Source organism: Typopeltis vanoorti, chromosome 21 (assembly GCF_054136105.1).
Source record: "Typopeltis vanoorti isolate ZY-2024b chromosome 21, IOZ_Tvanoo_1.0, whole genome shotgun sequence".
NCBI lineage: Eukaryota > Metazoa > Arthropoda > Arachnida > Uropygi > Thelyphonidae > Typopeltis > Typopeltis vanoorti.
Window position 1 is genome coordinate 42,398,249 of NC_143569.1, and position 15,541 is coordinate 42,413,789.

A 15,541-nucleotide genomic window follows, 5' to 3' on the forward strand; every position below is an offset into this window, starting at 1 on the left:
ATACATTGACCTGCTCCAGTTGACCACCATTCCAGTACAGTTTTGCTAACAGTTCACTACATTCCTCCTCCTTACTTGACAAACCTTATGCCAAACAAACCACAGTAAACTCTGCAAGCCTAAGTTCTGATCTCCACACTATTCTTTAATGGGGTTCGGATAACCTTATCAATTTCAATACCCTCAAAACACATTCCTGTCTTATTTCCCATAAAAAAAAAAAAAAAGATCCATGTTATCGTAGCTTTACCTTTGACAACACCCAAATCTGTAGGCAAGATGAGATCTCTCTCCCTCTCTCTCATTGGGATTAACTTGACAAGACTCTCTTGGCATAAACACATTACTGGTGTTATTTTACCCCTCAAACAGCTATTAACCCTCTACAAATCACAAATCTGCTCATACATTGAGTACTGCTCATGTATCTGAGGAGATGCCTCAAGAGCTTCCTAAAAATACTCAATGCAGTACAGAAGAGAGCAGTCAGATTGATTAATGACTCATCTCTTACCAACTCACTTTAACCACTCTTGCACAGGCATCTAGTATGTATCTTCTATAAATATTTATGTAGTAAATGTTCATCAGAACTATCCTCAATAATTCCTTATGTTCTCTTTACCAAATCCATTGAAACACATGCAGTTACCACTCAACATCCCATCATATTCAAAACTCCACACTCATAGAACAAGTTTCTCTTCCTCCTCCTCCATTCCTACTGCTGCTGTATTGTGGAATAGCCTTCCCTCCTATGTGTTTCCTAAGGAATACTATGCACAGGCCTTCAAATCCATTGTGAACAAGTTCTTTGTTTCCCAATTCTCTTACTGTATGAAATGACCAACTTCCCATACATGGGAAGTTGGTCATTTAGCCTATATTTAGTTGGTCATTCATGTGTTCTGGCTGATATATCTGTTTTTTGGTGAAAAAACTGGAGTTTGTTGTTGGGTGACTCGACTCGTAACGTAATTTGTGCTGTGATAGCATAAATTAATTAGGTTTACTTGAATGAGAAATTTATTAGTAGAAACTTTTTTCTCTGCAAAACTGAATTTCTGGGAAGAAAATTCTGTCACATCTATGAGCCTAGCTAATTTACCTTCAAAACTTTATAAAAGCTCCCTATTGTCCTGCATGAGGAAAGTCATCTAAAACTGTTAACTGCTTACTAATAAAATAGCAACTTGATTGAAATTTTTTACTTCATTCTATTGCAGGACATTGCATTTTGAATCAGAGATGCAAAGATAGGTGTAACAAAGTAACTCAGTAAAACCTTACCTAAAAATGATCTCATATTCTTTTAGAACTATTTAGTTGATTAATACATTGACTGTTTTATAACATTTCATCTGCTCTGAGCATCATTCTATTACCTAGTCAAGTTACCAGGTTTTTCTGGTCATTCACCTGATATTATGGTGGATGGTTTCCCTCTTCAGATTTCTCTATCAGTGCCAGTGTATTCAAAGGATCTGTTTTGGTAGATTCTGTGCCTGCACCCTTTGTGCTGTACATCAACTTTGTTTATCTTTGAACAAAAATGTCAAATGATTTAATCTTAGATTTTCTGTAAGAATTATTTTAATTCATCAAATTCCTGACATGTACTCTCAAGGGGTATATGTACTACAGTGTAAAATGATACAATATGACAGAATTATTTGAATTCTGATGTCCTTAATTTAGTGAACTGCATTGCTACTAAAACACAAACCTGTCTTGGTTTTCCTTTAAAAAAACTCCCTTCACTCTCCTTTACCTTTGATTAATTAGATTTACTTGATAATATTCAGATCTCCTGTCACAGTTGGATAGACACTTAGACAACTTAAGTGGGTCATATAGAATTGATAGGTTCCTCTGAGCACAACATGCCAATAGTTTCTTGAAGATCTCTTACTCCAGATATGAATTGGATATACTACTACTACAGATATTTCAAATGGAATTTTTGCAATACTTCTTATATGTATCAAGATAGAAAATCTCCACAAAATGTTAGGAAATCTTCAACTAGCTATCTAAAGAGTTATAGGAACATTCCCATTTGAACATATTCAGAAGTACCCAACTCTGAAGAAGAGGTATCAGATTCTGTAGAACTTAGTGTTTTGTAAATAATGGATGTTGACAATAACCTAAATTACTTAGGGTATTGTGAACATTTTAAGTCCTGCAATTGTTGTACTTGTCATATAATCATCTGGTCAAGCATTTTAACAAAAACGCTGAACTCTGGATACTTATTAGAGAAAATGAATAAATGCTTCCGGAGATGACTTACATCTGTAGCCTTTACTAGCGAGCGCACACGCACATCTATAACATCTCTTTAGCGTCCAGAAAACTTGCCATTTTCTGTTCAAGATACTACTTCTTACCTGTTCGACAGCTATATAAATCCGAAATCTGCCTAACCTTAAATTCTATTCTCACATTTTGTGTAGTATATATAAACTAGATGCTATCCAGAAGAGGGCAGGCTTGTAAATAGATGCCTTCTCTCACAGACTCACTACATCACTTTCTTAGATATTTGATTTCTATCTCATTTCTATATCTTTTGTATATATATACAAAATATGGATTTTTATAGCGAATAAGAAATATGGATTTAATTAATTAAAAGTAATTATCATGTAATTGTATTGAAATTTTCGTGTGTGTATGCACACACACTTATATATAAGTCCGTGCGGTTATGCGCTTCACAACCATGTGCGTGGGAAAGGAGCATCCTGGGATCGATTCCCATCACTGACTTGAGGAGCTTAGGATCTTTCTCAGACATAGCCAAGTTAGCCAGTCTTGGGTGTGGACTGCAGGGTTTTTCTCCCCAATTTATCTGAGGTTTTTGATCCCGCAAGCAGGCAAGCCGGCCTTCAGAACTCATCGTTTCTACAGACATAGGATACACAGAGGGAAGGCATACGGCTTACCACCTTATCCTTGTGTGGTTGCGGTTAAACAAATAAAAAACCCTTAACAGTGTAAGGTAAAAGAGGGAAAAAGGAAGATGATAATGATGAGGTGATATATGCAGATGGTATCATAATTTTTGCAAACACTCCAGAAGACCTGTATCATGAAAGCAGAAAAGTTGGTTTAAAAATAAACAGAGAAAAAACTAAAATCATGTTTAATCATTTTGTAACACCAAAAAACATAATAATAGAAAACAATTTCTTGGAAAGAGTCTCTTCATATACATACTTAGGTCATCTTGTTGATCTAACTTCAAAAGGAAATAAATAGAAGAGTTCAACTTGCCTAGAGTGCATTCAGAAAATTGAAAAGCATTTTTCAAAACAATGATGCCCCACTGTTTAAAAAGGAAGGAAGACATTTAACCAGTGTATACTTCCAGTCATCACATATGGTTGTGAAACTTGGTCTGTAACAAAAGCACTGGCAAATAAACTAGCAACAACTAAAGAAAAATGGAGAGGTTGATGTTAGGCATCACATTAAAAGATATTAAGCAAAACACCTGGATAAGAAGTCAGAATCATATCACTGGCATCAATATTCACCACAGGTGGCTAAAATGGAAATGGGCCAGACATCTCTCCAGAAGAGAAGATGAGTGATGGGCCACCATACTAATGAACAGGATTCCAAAAGAAGGGAAACGAGGCTGAGGATGTCCTAAAAGAAGGTGGAGTGGTGAATTGTCAAATTTTGATGGGGGAAAATTGGTCAGTCATTGCCAACAACAGAGAAAGGTGGAAAGAATTGGAGGAGGCCTTCGTTCAGCAGTGGACAGAAAATGGCTGAAAAAAAGAAGATATATGTAACTACGATATTTTTTTGAGTAAAGAACACTATAGTAATGGTAATATCATATGAAGTTTTAAAGATTAGCACAACCTGCTTATAGTGGAAACTTTTGCAGCAACATATTGCCATATTGGATAAAATCCATAATAACTGGGGACTACCTCATATCATGAATTTTTCCATGTTTATTATATCTCATGTTTAAAAAGATGTTAAAATTAAAAGTAATACTAAATAGTTGCTTTTATTTTATTTTTGCTTCCTTAGACTCTGCTCTGGGTGGAATGCCATTTCGTTCGGATTTTGACGATGACTTTGGGTAAGTTGAATTTATTTTGTTAATTATTAAGCTAACAGCCTTTATGTTACTATTACTTCTAGCGATATGTTTTATGTTTCTTAAAAATAAGCACCTAAATTTGCCCACTTCGCAATAACAGTACCCTTTGATTGGAAAGATCTATATCAAGGTGGTGTGGAAGTGGTAGGCTTTCTTTCCCAAAAATGTTTTTTTTTTCATCAAAAAAATAATAATATACTATCCTTAGAGCCTTATTGTTTCGGCTGTACTTCTGAACAGTCCAATCTAACTCATAGAGATAATCCATATAGCACTTCACAGTATAAACAACAAGAAAAGAAGAATATATAATTTATTGAACCTACTAATATTTTCAAATTGTATCCGAAAATGACTAATGTCCTAACATGACATCCTCTATGGACTAAAGTTCATTTGTAGAAATTAGGCTATTTAGTCTCATAATGATTTTCTTCCAGATCTTTGGCAAATTAATGCAATTATACTTGTGAAGATTGGGGGAACATTCTATAGCTGATTCTAAAAATAGTCTCCCAGATAGTGATTTCTCTGTAATACCAATGTTAAGGAGTATCCAGAGCATTGTCTTCCATACAGATGATCACAAATATAATTTTTGTGTTCTTTAAGGCTGATGTTAACAGATGTACTCCAAGGTAAGCTAACTGTAAACACAAGAAACTTTATACACCTCAGGATGTGCAAGAGGATGAATATGCCCTGAATATCAGAGATGAGAATAGTTTTGCTTGAATATTTTGTGTTGAGCTGTTGGCTGAAGTATTATGAGGGTATCTGGGCTGTTTCAAGGACTGTATCAGTTAAACAAATAGCCCTGGCTTGGTGAGTAAATATTTTGAGGATGATGTACTGTTGGGAAGGTTGGTAGTGTGATTTTTTATGTAAATACCTTACTATATGAATGGGATTTCTGTAAAAATGGAGAAGGATAATGAGCCATTAGGAAGTTGTGTATTTAGAAAGGCTAGTCAATTGTTATTTTCTTTTTCTCTGGTGAAGTTTATTTTAGGATGTTGGTTATTAAGATGCACCAAAAATGTATGTCTTAGCCATGAGGCTAGATATGTGTTTCATTTTCAAAATGTTCCATGTAGAAGTTAACTAGTTGGGAGTAGGGGGGGGGGGGAATCTACAATCCAAGGAACTTGTGCCTGCAATTCAATCTACTTTGGACTCTGGTAGATCACTTAACATCTACTTTGAAGAGCACAAAAATTATCTATATGGTAACGCTGGACTGGCAGAGTTGCTCTGGATGCTCCTTCATGTAGGATTAAATAGATGACATTAGAAGTCACTACTGATCTGAGAGACTATTTTTTGAATCAGTATCAGCTATGAAGCACTCCTCCAACTTCAACATATATGGCTGAATTAATTTTCCAAAGATCTGGGAGGTGGTCATTCCAAGACCAGATAGCATCACTTCTCCAAATTTGTTATCCAACCCATACAGGGTGCTGTGTTAAGATATTAGTTCATTTTCAGTTTTAATTTAAATTATTTACACAATAATTTGTTGAGTGATGTGTGCTTGTCTTGTAATATGTGCTAGTCTTGTAATATCTGCTCTGAAGATACATGGTAGAAAACCAGGAAAATATTAATTATTTCAATAAATTTAATTACATATTTTCTTCTCTTTGTGTTATTTATATGAAATTATTATGAATAACTAACACATAAGCCTTTCTCTGTGTATTATAGAGAAATTTATGTTCAGTTTAGATATTTCAAATTTAATTAGTATTTAACAAATAATTTTTAAATTAAACAACACAGTCCATTTTTTCAACAGGAAGTCATCAGTTTTCAAATCTTGGTCTTTCTCTGGTTCTTTCCTTGTCATCCTGGAATCAGACACCTGTTTGATTCCAGATTACAATATCAACTATAATCTCCATTCAGATTGTCATCATCATCAAATTCCTGCCATGTACCCTCAAGAGGTGTACAGGATATGATAGTACTACATGAAAAATTTACATCATTACAAACTTCCTATCTACAATTTTTCTCCAAATCAGTCTGTTACTTGTCAAGACTCCAACATTATCAGATCTTATATTTCTATCATCTAAGGCACTTTGTACCGTATCAATCCACCTATATCTTGGTCTTCCTCTGGATCGCTTTCCTCCCAACCTGGCAGAGAACACTTGTTTTGCTTTCCTCGCCCATTCTGTTTAAGTGACCATACTATCTGAATTTAGCTCTGCTAACGCATTCCTCGATGCTGACAATGTCCAGTTCTTTCCTAATATCCTCATTTTTAATATGATATTGCTATTGATGCCACCATCTGTTCACACCTTATACTCTTTCTCAGGACTCTCATATCTGCGGTCTCTAGTCTTTGGTCAAGTGTTTTACTTCTGACCCAGCTCTCAGATTCATAAGATAAAACTGGTTTGAACACTGTCTTGTATACAACTAATTTCTCTCCTATTCCATATGAATTTATTCAGTTGACTTCCTACCATACCAGCTTTGTTGATTCTGTTGACTATTTCTATATTTAATTTACCATCTTCACTAAAAATCGTGATTAAGTAGCTGAAATATTTTACTTGTTCCACAGGTTCTCCATTCACAACACAGTTGACATTTTCAATGATTCTGCCTATTTTCATTGTCTTTGTCCTTTTATTGCTTCATACCATATCTATTACAACAGTTATTCAATTTAGTCAGAGAATCTTGCAGACTTGTAGGTGATTTATTTAGAAGTATAACATCGTCCACATAAAGCAAAGAGCTGACATTAACATCTCCAATTTTGATATCATGTTTAATACTTTCCTTCATAATGTGATCCATATAGATAATGAATAACAGAAGGGATAATGTACATCCTTGTCTCACACCAGATTTAACATTAAACTATCTTCCTGTACTTCCTTCAATTCTAACTGCTGACTTACAACTCAAATAAAGATTAAGTATTGCTTGATATAATGCCCCATTGACATCATAACTGTAGTGTTTTGAATAGATTCTCTCTTGGCACCTTGTCATATGCCTTTTCCAAATCGACAAAACTTAAATACAGATCTCTGTTATATTCCCATGATTTCTCCACTATTTGTTGTGAAAATCTGATCCTGATTGTTCTTCACCAAGATTTTCTTCCACAGTTATTCTCAACCGTTTCTCAAGTATACTGGCATAGATCTTGCCAGGAACACTCAGTAGGGAAATACCTCTGTAATTCTCACATTCAGTTTTATTTCACTTTTTATATATGGGTACTATGAGAGCTCTACTCCAATCATCGGGAATTCGTCCCTCTGTCCAGGCTTTCTGAACTATGCAGTGCAGCCACTGTAAGACTTTTATACCACCATACTTCAGCATTTCTGGTCGAATATCATCTACTCCTGCTGCCTTTCCACATTTCAAGCCTTTGATGGCTTTTTCTACTTCAAGTATGGATATGTATTCCTGACTGCATGCCTGTTTAGTGTTTTTTATGACTGTGCTGTCATCACTGCTTGTTTCATTTAGCAGTTTTTCAAAGTAATTACTCCATACTTCAAGGATATCTTTTTCTCCTGTTTTCATGTCACCTTTATCATCTCTAACTCCTTTTACAGCACTCTTTCCTCCATTCCTAAGCTTCTTCAACAACCTCCAGAATATTTTGCCACCTTCTTGATATTTATTTTCTATATTCTTGCCAAAGTCCTCCCATGACTTTTGTTTAGCTAGTTTTACACACTGTTTAGCTTTCTTACATTTGTCTCTGTATTCTGTAAGAGTAAAAGCTGACTTATTTGCCAGGAACTTTTGATATGCTTTCTTCTTTTTCTTCACTGCCTCTTTAACTTCCTGTGTCCACCAGGGAGTTCTGATTTTTTTATCCTTGCACACAACCTCACCACATGCCTCTCTGGCAGAATCAATCAATGTTTTCTTCAGAGTTTGCCACTGAATCTCCAAGGTTTGATTCCTGTTCTCAAACTCTTTCATTTTCTTTTCAATAATGTTTCTGTATTTTAGTCTACAGTTCACATCTGAGAGCTGCTCAACTTTTATTCACTTTAAAACTTTCTTACATGCTATTCTTTTCAATATGAAATTCAATTTTATCCTGCTCAAGACTAAATAGTGATCACTTCCAATTTCAAGTCCTCTGTACACTCTGGTGTCCTGCACCAGGGAGAAGACATCACTATCAACAATAACATAGTCAATGAGACTTTTCTTATTCCTCGCTTCTTCTCTCCATGTGAATTTGTGCACATTTTTATATTGGAACATGGTGTTAGTAATATCCAGTCTAGTCCTGAGCAGAAATCCAACAGATGTTTGCCATTATTATTAGCTTTGCTCTTTTCTCCAAATTATCCCAAAATATTTTTGTATGTCTCGCAATCATTTCCTACTCTGCTATTTAGATCCCCAACAAGGACCAACTTTTCCTTTTTCATTGTGTCAGTTGCTTTTTCTAAAGCCTCAAAAAATTCCTCCACTTCTACCTTAGTAGAACCTTCTGTGGGACCATAGGCATAAATAAGTCTCATTTTCCAGTTCCCCATTCTCATATTTGCCCACATTACTCTACTTGAGACTGCCTGCCATTCAAGAAGATTAGCCTCGTATTTTGTGTTGAATACTATGGCTACTCCTTCTTTTCCTTGATTGTCATTGCCTGAATATAACATTTTGTATTTATTGCTCAGAAAGATCTCACCAGTTTTGGTCTTTTTTGTTTCATTCACCCCTATTATGTCGATCTGGTACTTATCTAATTCCTCAGCTAGCTCCATTTCTTTGCCATTCAGGCTTCTTACGTTGATAGTACCAATCCTTAACTCTGATGATGTTGAGTTGGGGTTTGTTTTCAGATTTGTTCCAATAGCTGGTTTTTTGCTGTTCGCCCTTGTTCCCTGGGAAAAACAACGGGGGCCTTGTTTAACCGGGCGACGCCCCAGCTGGCATGAAATTTTGTCATGTTGTACCATCGTTTTTTATTTTGGTTTAACCAATAAGAATACAATTTGGTCAGCTAAATCCCAAATTGCCAGTCCATCCTTGGTCGTTCATTATCCAGGTAGATACCCAACAGGGTGCTCCACAAGAAGGTGAAGATTGGACATTAGGTGAGAAGCTCTGGTCGGTTCTCCGCATTCCTTTAAAGGCTATGTGGAGGTATCCTCTCAGTTATACAGGTTTGACCCTTAAGCGCCCTCCATTCAGATTGTACTTGATATTTTCCATATTCAGTATGTCAAATCAGTTATTCGGTTAAAGAAGTCTGCAGACTTTACTAATTTATTAGAGTATAACTCTTAAATATATGAGCTGGTATTAACATTCAATTCTGATATCATTTTATATACTACATGATATGATCTATGTAAATGAATAATGATGAAGATCATGTCTTAACACCTGCTTTTACATTGAACCGTCATTTACCAGTTTAACTGCTTTTAAATTTTCAGTATATATACAATGTACTGCTTTGTGTAAAGTTCTATTTATACCATGTTATTAAGGGAGATCTCCAGGTAATCAGGGACTCATCAAAGGAGTTCACATAGTAACTGCACCGTCATACTTGTTCATGAATTCATTCACACTGCTTGCACACACAATATCTGATGGCAGTCCATTCCAGTCGTGCACCACTCTATGAGAGAAAAATCTAGATCTCACCCCTTAGTGATATTCATTCTCAGCTTCCAAGGGTATCCTCTTGTCCTTTCCCCACCTTCTATAATATGAAAAATTCAATCAAATGAAATCCAGTATGACTTTCAGAAGTTTATAAGACTTAATCATATCACTCCTCTTTCTCCTGTTTTGCTGGTGTCTGCAGTCTACAAATTCTCAGTCTGTCTTCATAATCAGTATTCCATAATCCTGATATCATTTTTAACACTCCTTTGCACTCTCTCCGCTGTATTATAATCACTGTGGAGACCAGACCTGCATAGAATAGTCCAAGTGAGGTCGTAACAAGGCCTTATAGAGGCAAAGTGACATCCTTATATGTTAACTTCCGTTTCAGTATTGCAATTATCTTTTGAGTCGTATTTGCAACGTGGCCCCCTGAACATTTTCTTCAAGCATCCCACCAATGTTATATGACACTAGATATCTAATCATGCCAATTGCATGATTATGTTTACTGACATCCATTTTCTCATACCAACAATTCCAGCCTATTCAAATCATTCTGCAAGTACTGAATATCAGCAGCATTCCTGATTACCCTACCTATCTTTGCATCATCAGCAAATAGATGTATGTCATGTGTCAAATTCTTCCTAATACCATTAATGTACAGATTGAATAACAGTGGACCAAGAACTGATCCTTGTTCCACCACTGGTTATTTTTTTTCAAAATTTTAATTTATTTATTGTTTTTATTATTAATCTTTGTACTGGTTATGGGCAGTACTACCCTTACATCATGTCCAGACTTCATATAGGCCTAAGCCTTTACAAGTGTTTTTCCCTATGCCTGTTCTAGTTTTCATTGTAGTCATTCTCTGGTGGCAATGCCATGTCACCAGTGTGCCCTGTAGGGTCCTCAAGGAAAGAACTTTTGTATCCTTCTGCATAAGCCGAAGCTGTTTGAAGTCCTTATAGCTATCTGCGCTCCACGTGCCATGTAAAGGGATGGTGGCACTGGTAAACCTCGTCGTTGCTCCATGCTCCTCCTGTATCTTACTAACTAGATCTTGGTTATTCTTATAATAGTTTCCCTTAATATTATGGCTGTAGGCTAGTGGGTGCCCTGTTCTCACCACCTGGGCATCAACTACCCAAACGTCGCCATCTCTTTTAATCACTAAGTCTTGCTTATGCAAACTCGCGGAGGTCCTATAATGTGGTTCCACCGCAGTCTCCCAACCTTTGTTCTTAAAGCGGTTGTTCAGAATGGAGCCAACGGTGTCATGCTTCTGTGCACGTGGACCCCCATGGTGCAGAGGCAACACTGGGCTATATGAGATAATGTCTCACTGTAGTGGCAGCCAGCCCTACAGTTTGAGTCGTCACTACCCCATCAAGCTGTGCAGGCTCGAGTGGGCAGGACATTGATCCTCGTCCTAATAAGGTCAATATATTCGAACCCAGGGAGGAGTCTGGTGCCATCCCTTACCTAATCATGCTGGGGAGGCACCATCTGCAGAACAGTGCAGCAGAGATGCCCATCTCTTGTGTTCTGTGGGTGTTGACTCAACTAAGCTACCTTGATAATGGGACAGCTAAACTCTTCTTGTATTAATGGACTATAGAAAGCCTCTCTGCAGATAGGGAAAGAAGTTAGTTCTAACTTCACGATTCTGGATAGCCGCAGGCATGGGATCAGCCATCTAAGTGATGGAACCCCGATGCCCACCGTCCTTCACCCTTGCATGGAAATATGCGCCATGATCTCATGGCTGAACAGATAGCTCTGTCCATTCAGGACAGTTCTGAGATATATGTCCTACCAAGCACCAACTTGTGGTAAAAGTGAGGTAGGAGATAGTGGGAAAGGAGAAACAGTCTTTGCTGGGGCTTAAGAGGAGCTTTCCTCAAAGGCGGTCCCAGCTTCTATGATAGAAGGGACAGAATACCTTCCCTTTGGGGTGAAACATGATACCGCGGTATCTCCACTCTTCCAGGATGGTCAAAGCATTCAACAGCCTCCTGTGCAGGGAAAACTCTATAGTGTCAACCTTGAGCTTCTTGCCACGACCAGAGGGGACAAGAGCTAAAGAGCAGGTCTTCTCTACATTAATAGAAAGGCCTCAAATAGAGAAAAAGTCAACTGCTCAGTCAAGGAGTTCCTGCAAGTATAGGCTACGAGAATAAGATCGTCTGCAAAGGCCATAGCATTAAAGGAAGAAGAATAAGAAACCTTAGTATAGGCTACGAGAATAAGATCATCTGCAAAGGCCATAGCATTAAAGGAAGAAGCGCTATGGCTAGGAAGATAGTGAAGAAACTCATCTATGATGCAGTTAAAGAAAAGGGGGAAATAGAGGATCACCCTGCAGTGCGAACACCCCGCACTGCGGAAATAGAAGTCGTAAGGGACCCTATAGTGATGGAGCTACCCAAGTATAGCTCCATAACATAGGAAAGAAAGGGTTCTGGACATCCAGCAATAGACAGTGCGTGAAGGAGGGCACGAAGGGAGACACTATCAAAGGCCTTTTGGAGTTCCAGCGACTCCATATATAGAGGCTTAAGGGGGCAGAGAGAAGAGAAGAAAGAAGATGTATATTCTCGGCACAGCCGTCTGTCTATAATGATGCTGTTTATGTTGCTGAAATTGTTTAACTAAGATTTTATGATAGAGTCTAAGTATCACAGGAGAGATGGTAATAGGTCTAAAGTCTGATGCGCTGCTTGAAGTTTCTTTCTTCGGAATGAAGATAGTTCTTGAAGCTTGTGGGTATGGTGGTATTGCTTTACTGGAAAGGAGAATGTCCAATAACTCGTGAAGAGTCTTCAATGGCACCTTCCAAAGCCTAGCTGCAGGAAAGCCATCAGGTCCGGAGGTGGAGAAATTGGATGGAAGAGCTGCTTTGATCTCCTGGATGGAGACAGGCTGGTATATTTGAAGGGACAGGTCTCAATATCGTAGGTTGACCATCATGAGGGGAAGTGTGGAGGTGGAGCAGAAAAGACTGTACTCCAGAATTTAACAAAATTATCATATAAGTCTGCTAGAGGTGGAGGGGAAGCATGGTCTTGGCACACTGCCCTCTGTTCTTTTTATAGAGGGCCTGCATAGCTGAATAGGCCCTCTTCCTCTGCTTCCTATTTGACAAAGTCATTGTAGAATGAGACTTAGGCTGATGTTGATTAGGCATCAAGTGTTCAGAGAATTCAGGATGGAGGTAGTCATTTAACTGATCTGTGATATCCATTCCTAGAAGGTGAGTCTGGATGAGAGATTTAAGAATTTGATTGTTATATTCTGGAAGAGGAGGATCATCTAGAGATGTCAGTCTGAGAATCAAGGTCTCTTCTTCAACAGTAGGATGGTGGCTGAAAGATGGAGAAGCAGGGACAGGAGATATTACCTGTCCCTACCTGTGGCGGATGGGCTGCCAATTGTTGAATTAAAGCTTTGTAACTGGCTTTCTGTCTATGACACTTGATGGCATCCAAAGATCTTAATGGGAACACCCTAAATAAAGCCTCATTGATGTTCTTTATACTTCGAGCCATCAACTCGATCTCTTGAGCGGCGAGGATCTTTTTCTTCTTTGGCAGTCCGACATGCTCAGTTCTTATTGAAGCGTTGGCTTCAGTTGGATGTTTTGAGGTGCGATGCACGCCAAGGCCAACTGTGGTGGAGAATGCATGATCGCTGACCTGATACACAAAGTGTCTGAGATTTGGCATTTCTTGACCGCCAGAACAAGTATGGTGAGAACTTAAAGAAATGGGTTGATGACAGTCCTTGCAGAGCTTTCTTTTAACTTTCCTCCTGAGGACACTGCTGGGACAGGTGGCAGGATCACCTCCAAACAAGAAACAGACATCTGGAATCAAACTCGACGAGTTTCCTGGCCCGGCCTATAAGAATCAGAGCTTTCATCTGATGAGTTATTGCAAGCGAAGAAACTTTTTGATATCTGTCAGTCAACCATCCTCTTATTCATGCTAATATTTCTATATCTCTGGTTTGGTTAGTAAAGATTTTAGAGAAGGTGGTAAGAATTTGCATACAGAAATGGGTAGACAGACAAGCGATACTCTACAAGGAGAGCATCATGGGCTTACTAAAGGAAGGTCATATTTTAGCAGTTTGCTCATATCTTATAACAATGTTACAGCTGAGTTGGATAAAGGGAATGGATATACTATGATAATGTTGGATTTTTCTAAGGCATTCAGTAGGATACCACACAAAAGGCTGTTGCATAAACTGGAGAATATGGGATTGGAATATAAGCTCTTGGCTTGGATCAGAGAATGGTTGACATACAGATATCAAAAAAGTGATATACAGTGGGTATGTATCTGCCAGATTTAAGGTGACCAGTGGTGTACCTCAGAGTTCAGTTCTTGGGCCATTATTGTTTGATCTATACATTAATGACATCAAGCAGGGTCTAACATCAGATGTGAAATTGTTTGCTGATGATGATGTGAAGATAGGCTGGCCATTCAGTGATGCTACTGATATTCACCACTTACAAAATGATTTGAATAGGCTGGAAATTTCAGCAAACGAAAATGGCTGTCAGTTTAACGTTAGTAAGTGTAAAGTTATGCACTTTGGTGTGATGAGATTTGCAGCGGCATATTATATTAGTGCATCACAACCATATGCCTGAAAAAGGAGTTTTCTGGGTTCGATTCCCATCGCTGACGTTGGGGAACTTGGGATCTTTCTCAGACATAGTCAAGTTAGCTGGTCTTTGGCATGGACTTCAGGGTTTTTCTGCAAGCAGGCAAACCGGCCTTGAGAACTCAATGCTTCTACAGACATAGGATACACTGAGAGGCATAGGGTTAACAACCTTATCGTTGTGCATGGTTCTGGTTAAGTGAATAGAAAATCCTTGACATTACAAGGTAAAAGGTGGATGCACTAATATATTATTATTATATTAAATTATGTTATTATTATATTATGTTAAAGTTGAATGCAAATACAAATCAGAGGATAATTACGATGTTGAAGCGAACCTTAACATCTAAGGATAATGAAGTCATTTTACCTCTTTATAAGGCTTTGATAAGACCAAACCTGGATTATTGTGTGCAGGTTTGGTCTTCCAGATTTCAAAGGGGGTGATATGATAGAAGTATATAAACTTTTGAATGGGTATTATAGGATACCGTCTGATGAAATTTTTCATAATATGGAAGGTGGGGAGAGATGGGTGCATCAATCAATGGAAGTTAAGTTTGTTCACAGTCAAGAAACAGGTAAGAACTATGTTTTTCTCTCATAGAGCAGTAAGTGAGTGGAATAGTTTGCTTTTAGGGATGCATTGACTCCCTGGAGGTTTCAGATAATAATATTTTATAATCCACTACCATATTATGCAATTTATGCAAGTCTTCCATGCTGTCAAAAACTTTAACAAAATCCAAAAGTATTATAGTGTATTCATCCCCCCCCCCCCATTGTCTAGCTAACATTATTATAGAATGCGGGCAAGTTGCTAAAACATGCCGTTCATTGCAAACGAAAGATTGTTTGTCAACCCATTTCTGAATGCGAGCCCTAATCAACTTTTCCAGAATCTTCGTCACCACTCCTGAGATACTGATTGATCGATAGTTGGAGATACTCCGGTCTTTGCACCACTCTTGTGCTATGGGATTACCATATATTCTTTCCACTGTGAAATCTTCCTTGTTCTGCAACTCAAATTATATACCCTTGTCAAAGGAATAGCCAGTTCAGCTGAACACACTTTTATCCATGTTG

At 37.8% G+C, this 15,541-nt stretch overlaps 1 protein-coding gene across 1 annotated transcript in view; it reads left to right on the forward strand.

Moving 5' to 3' along the window:
* Window positions 1–15,541, forward strand: part of LOC150094788 (uncharacterized) — a 67,960-nt gene that overhangs the window by 39,841 nt on the left and 12,578 nt on the right. The window contains exon 4 of the mRNA XM_090411411.1: window positions 4,060–4,111. Within this exon, the coding sequence (XP_090267537.1) occupies window positions 4,060–4,111 (52 nt within the window). The remainder of the gene's footprint in view (window positions 1–4,059; window positions 4,112–15,541) is intronic.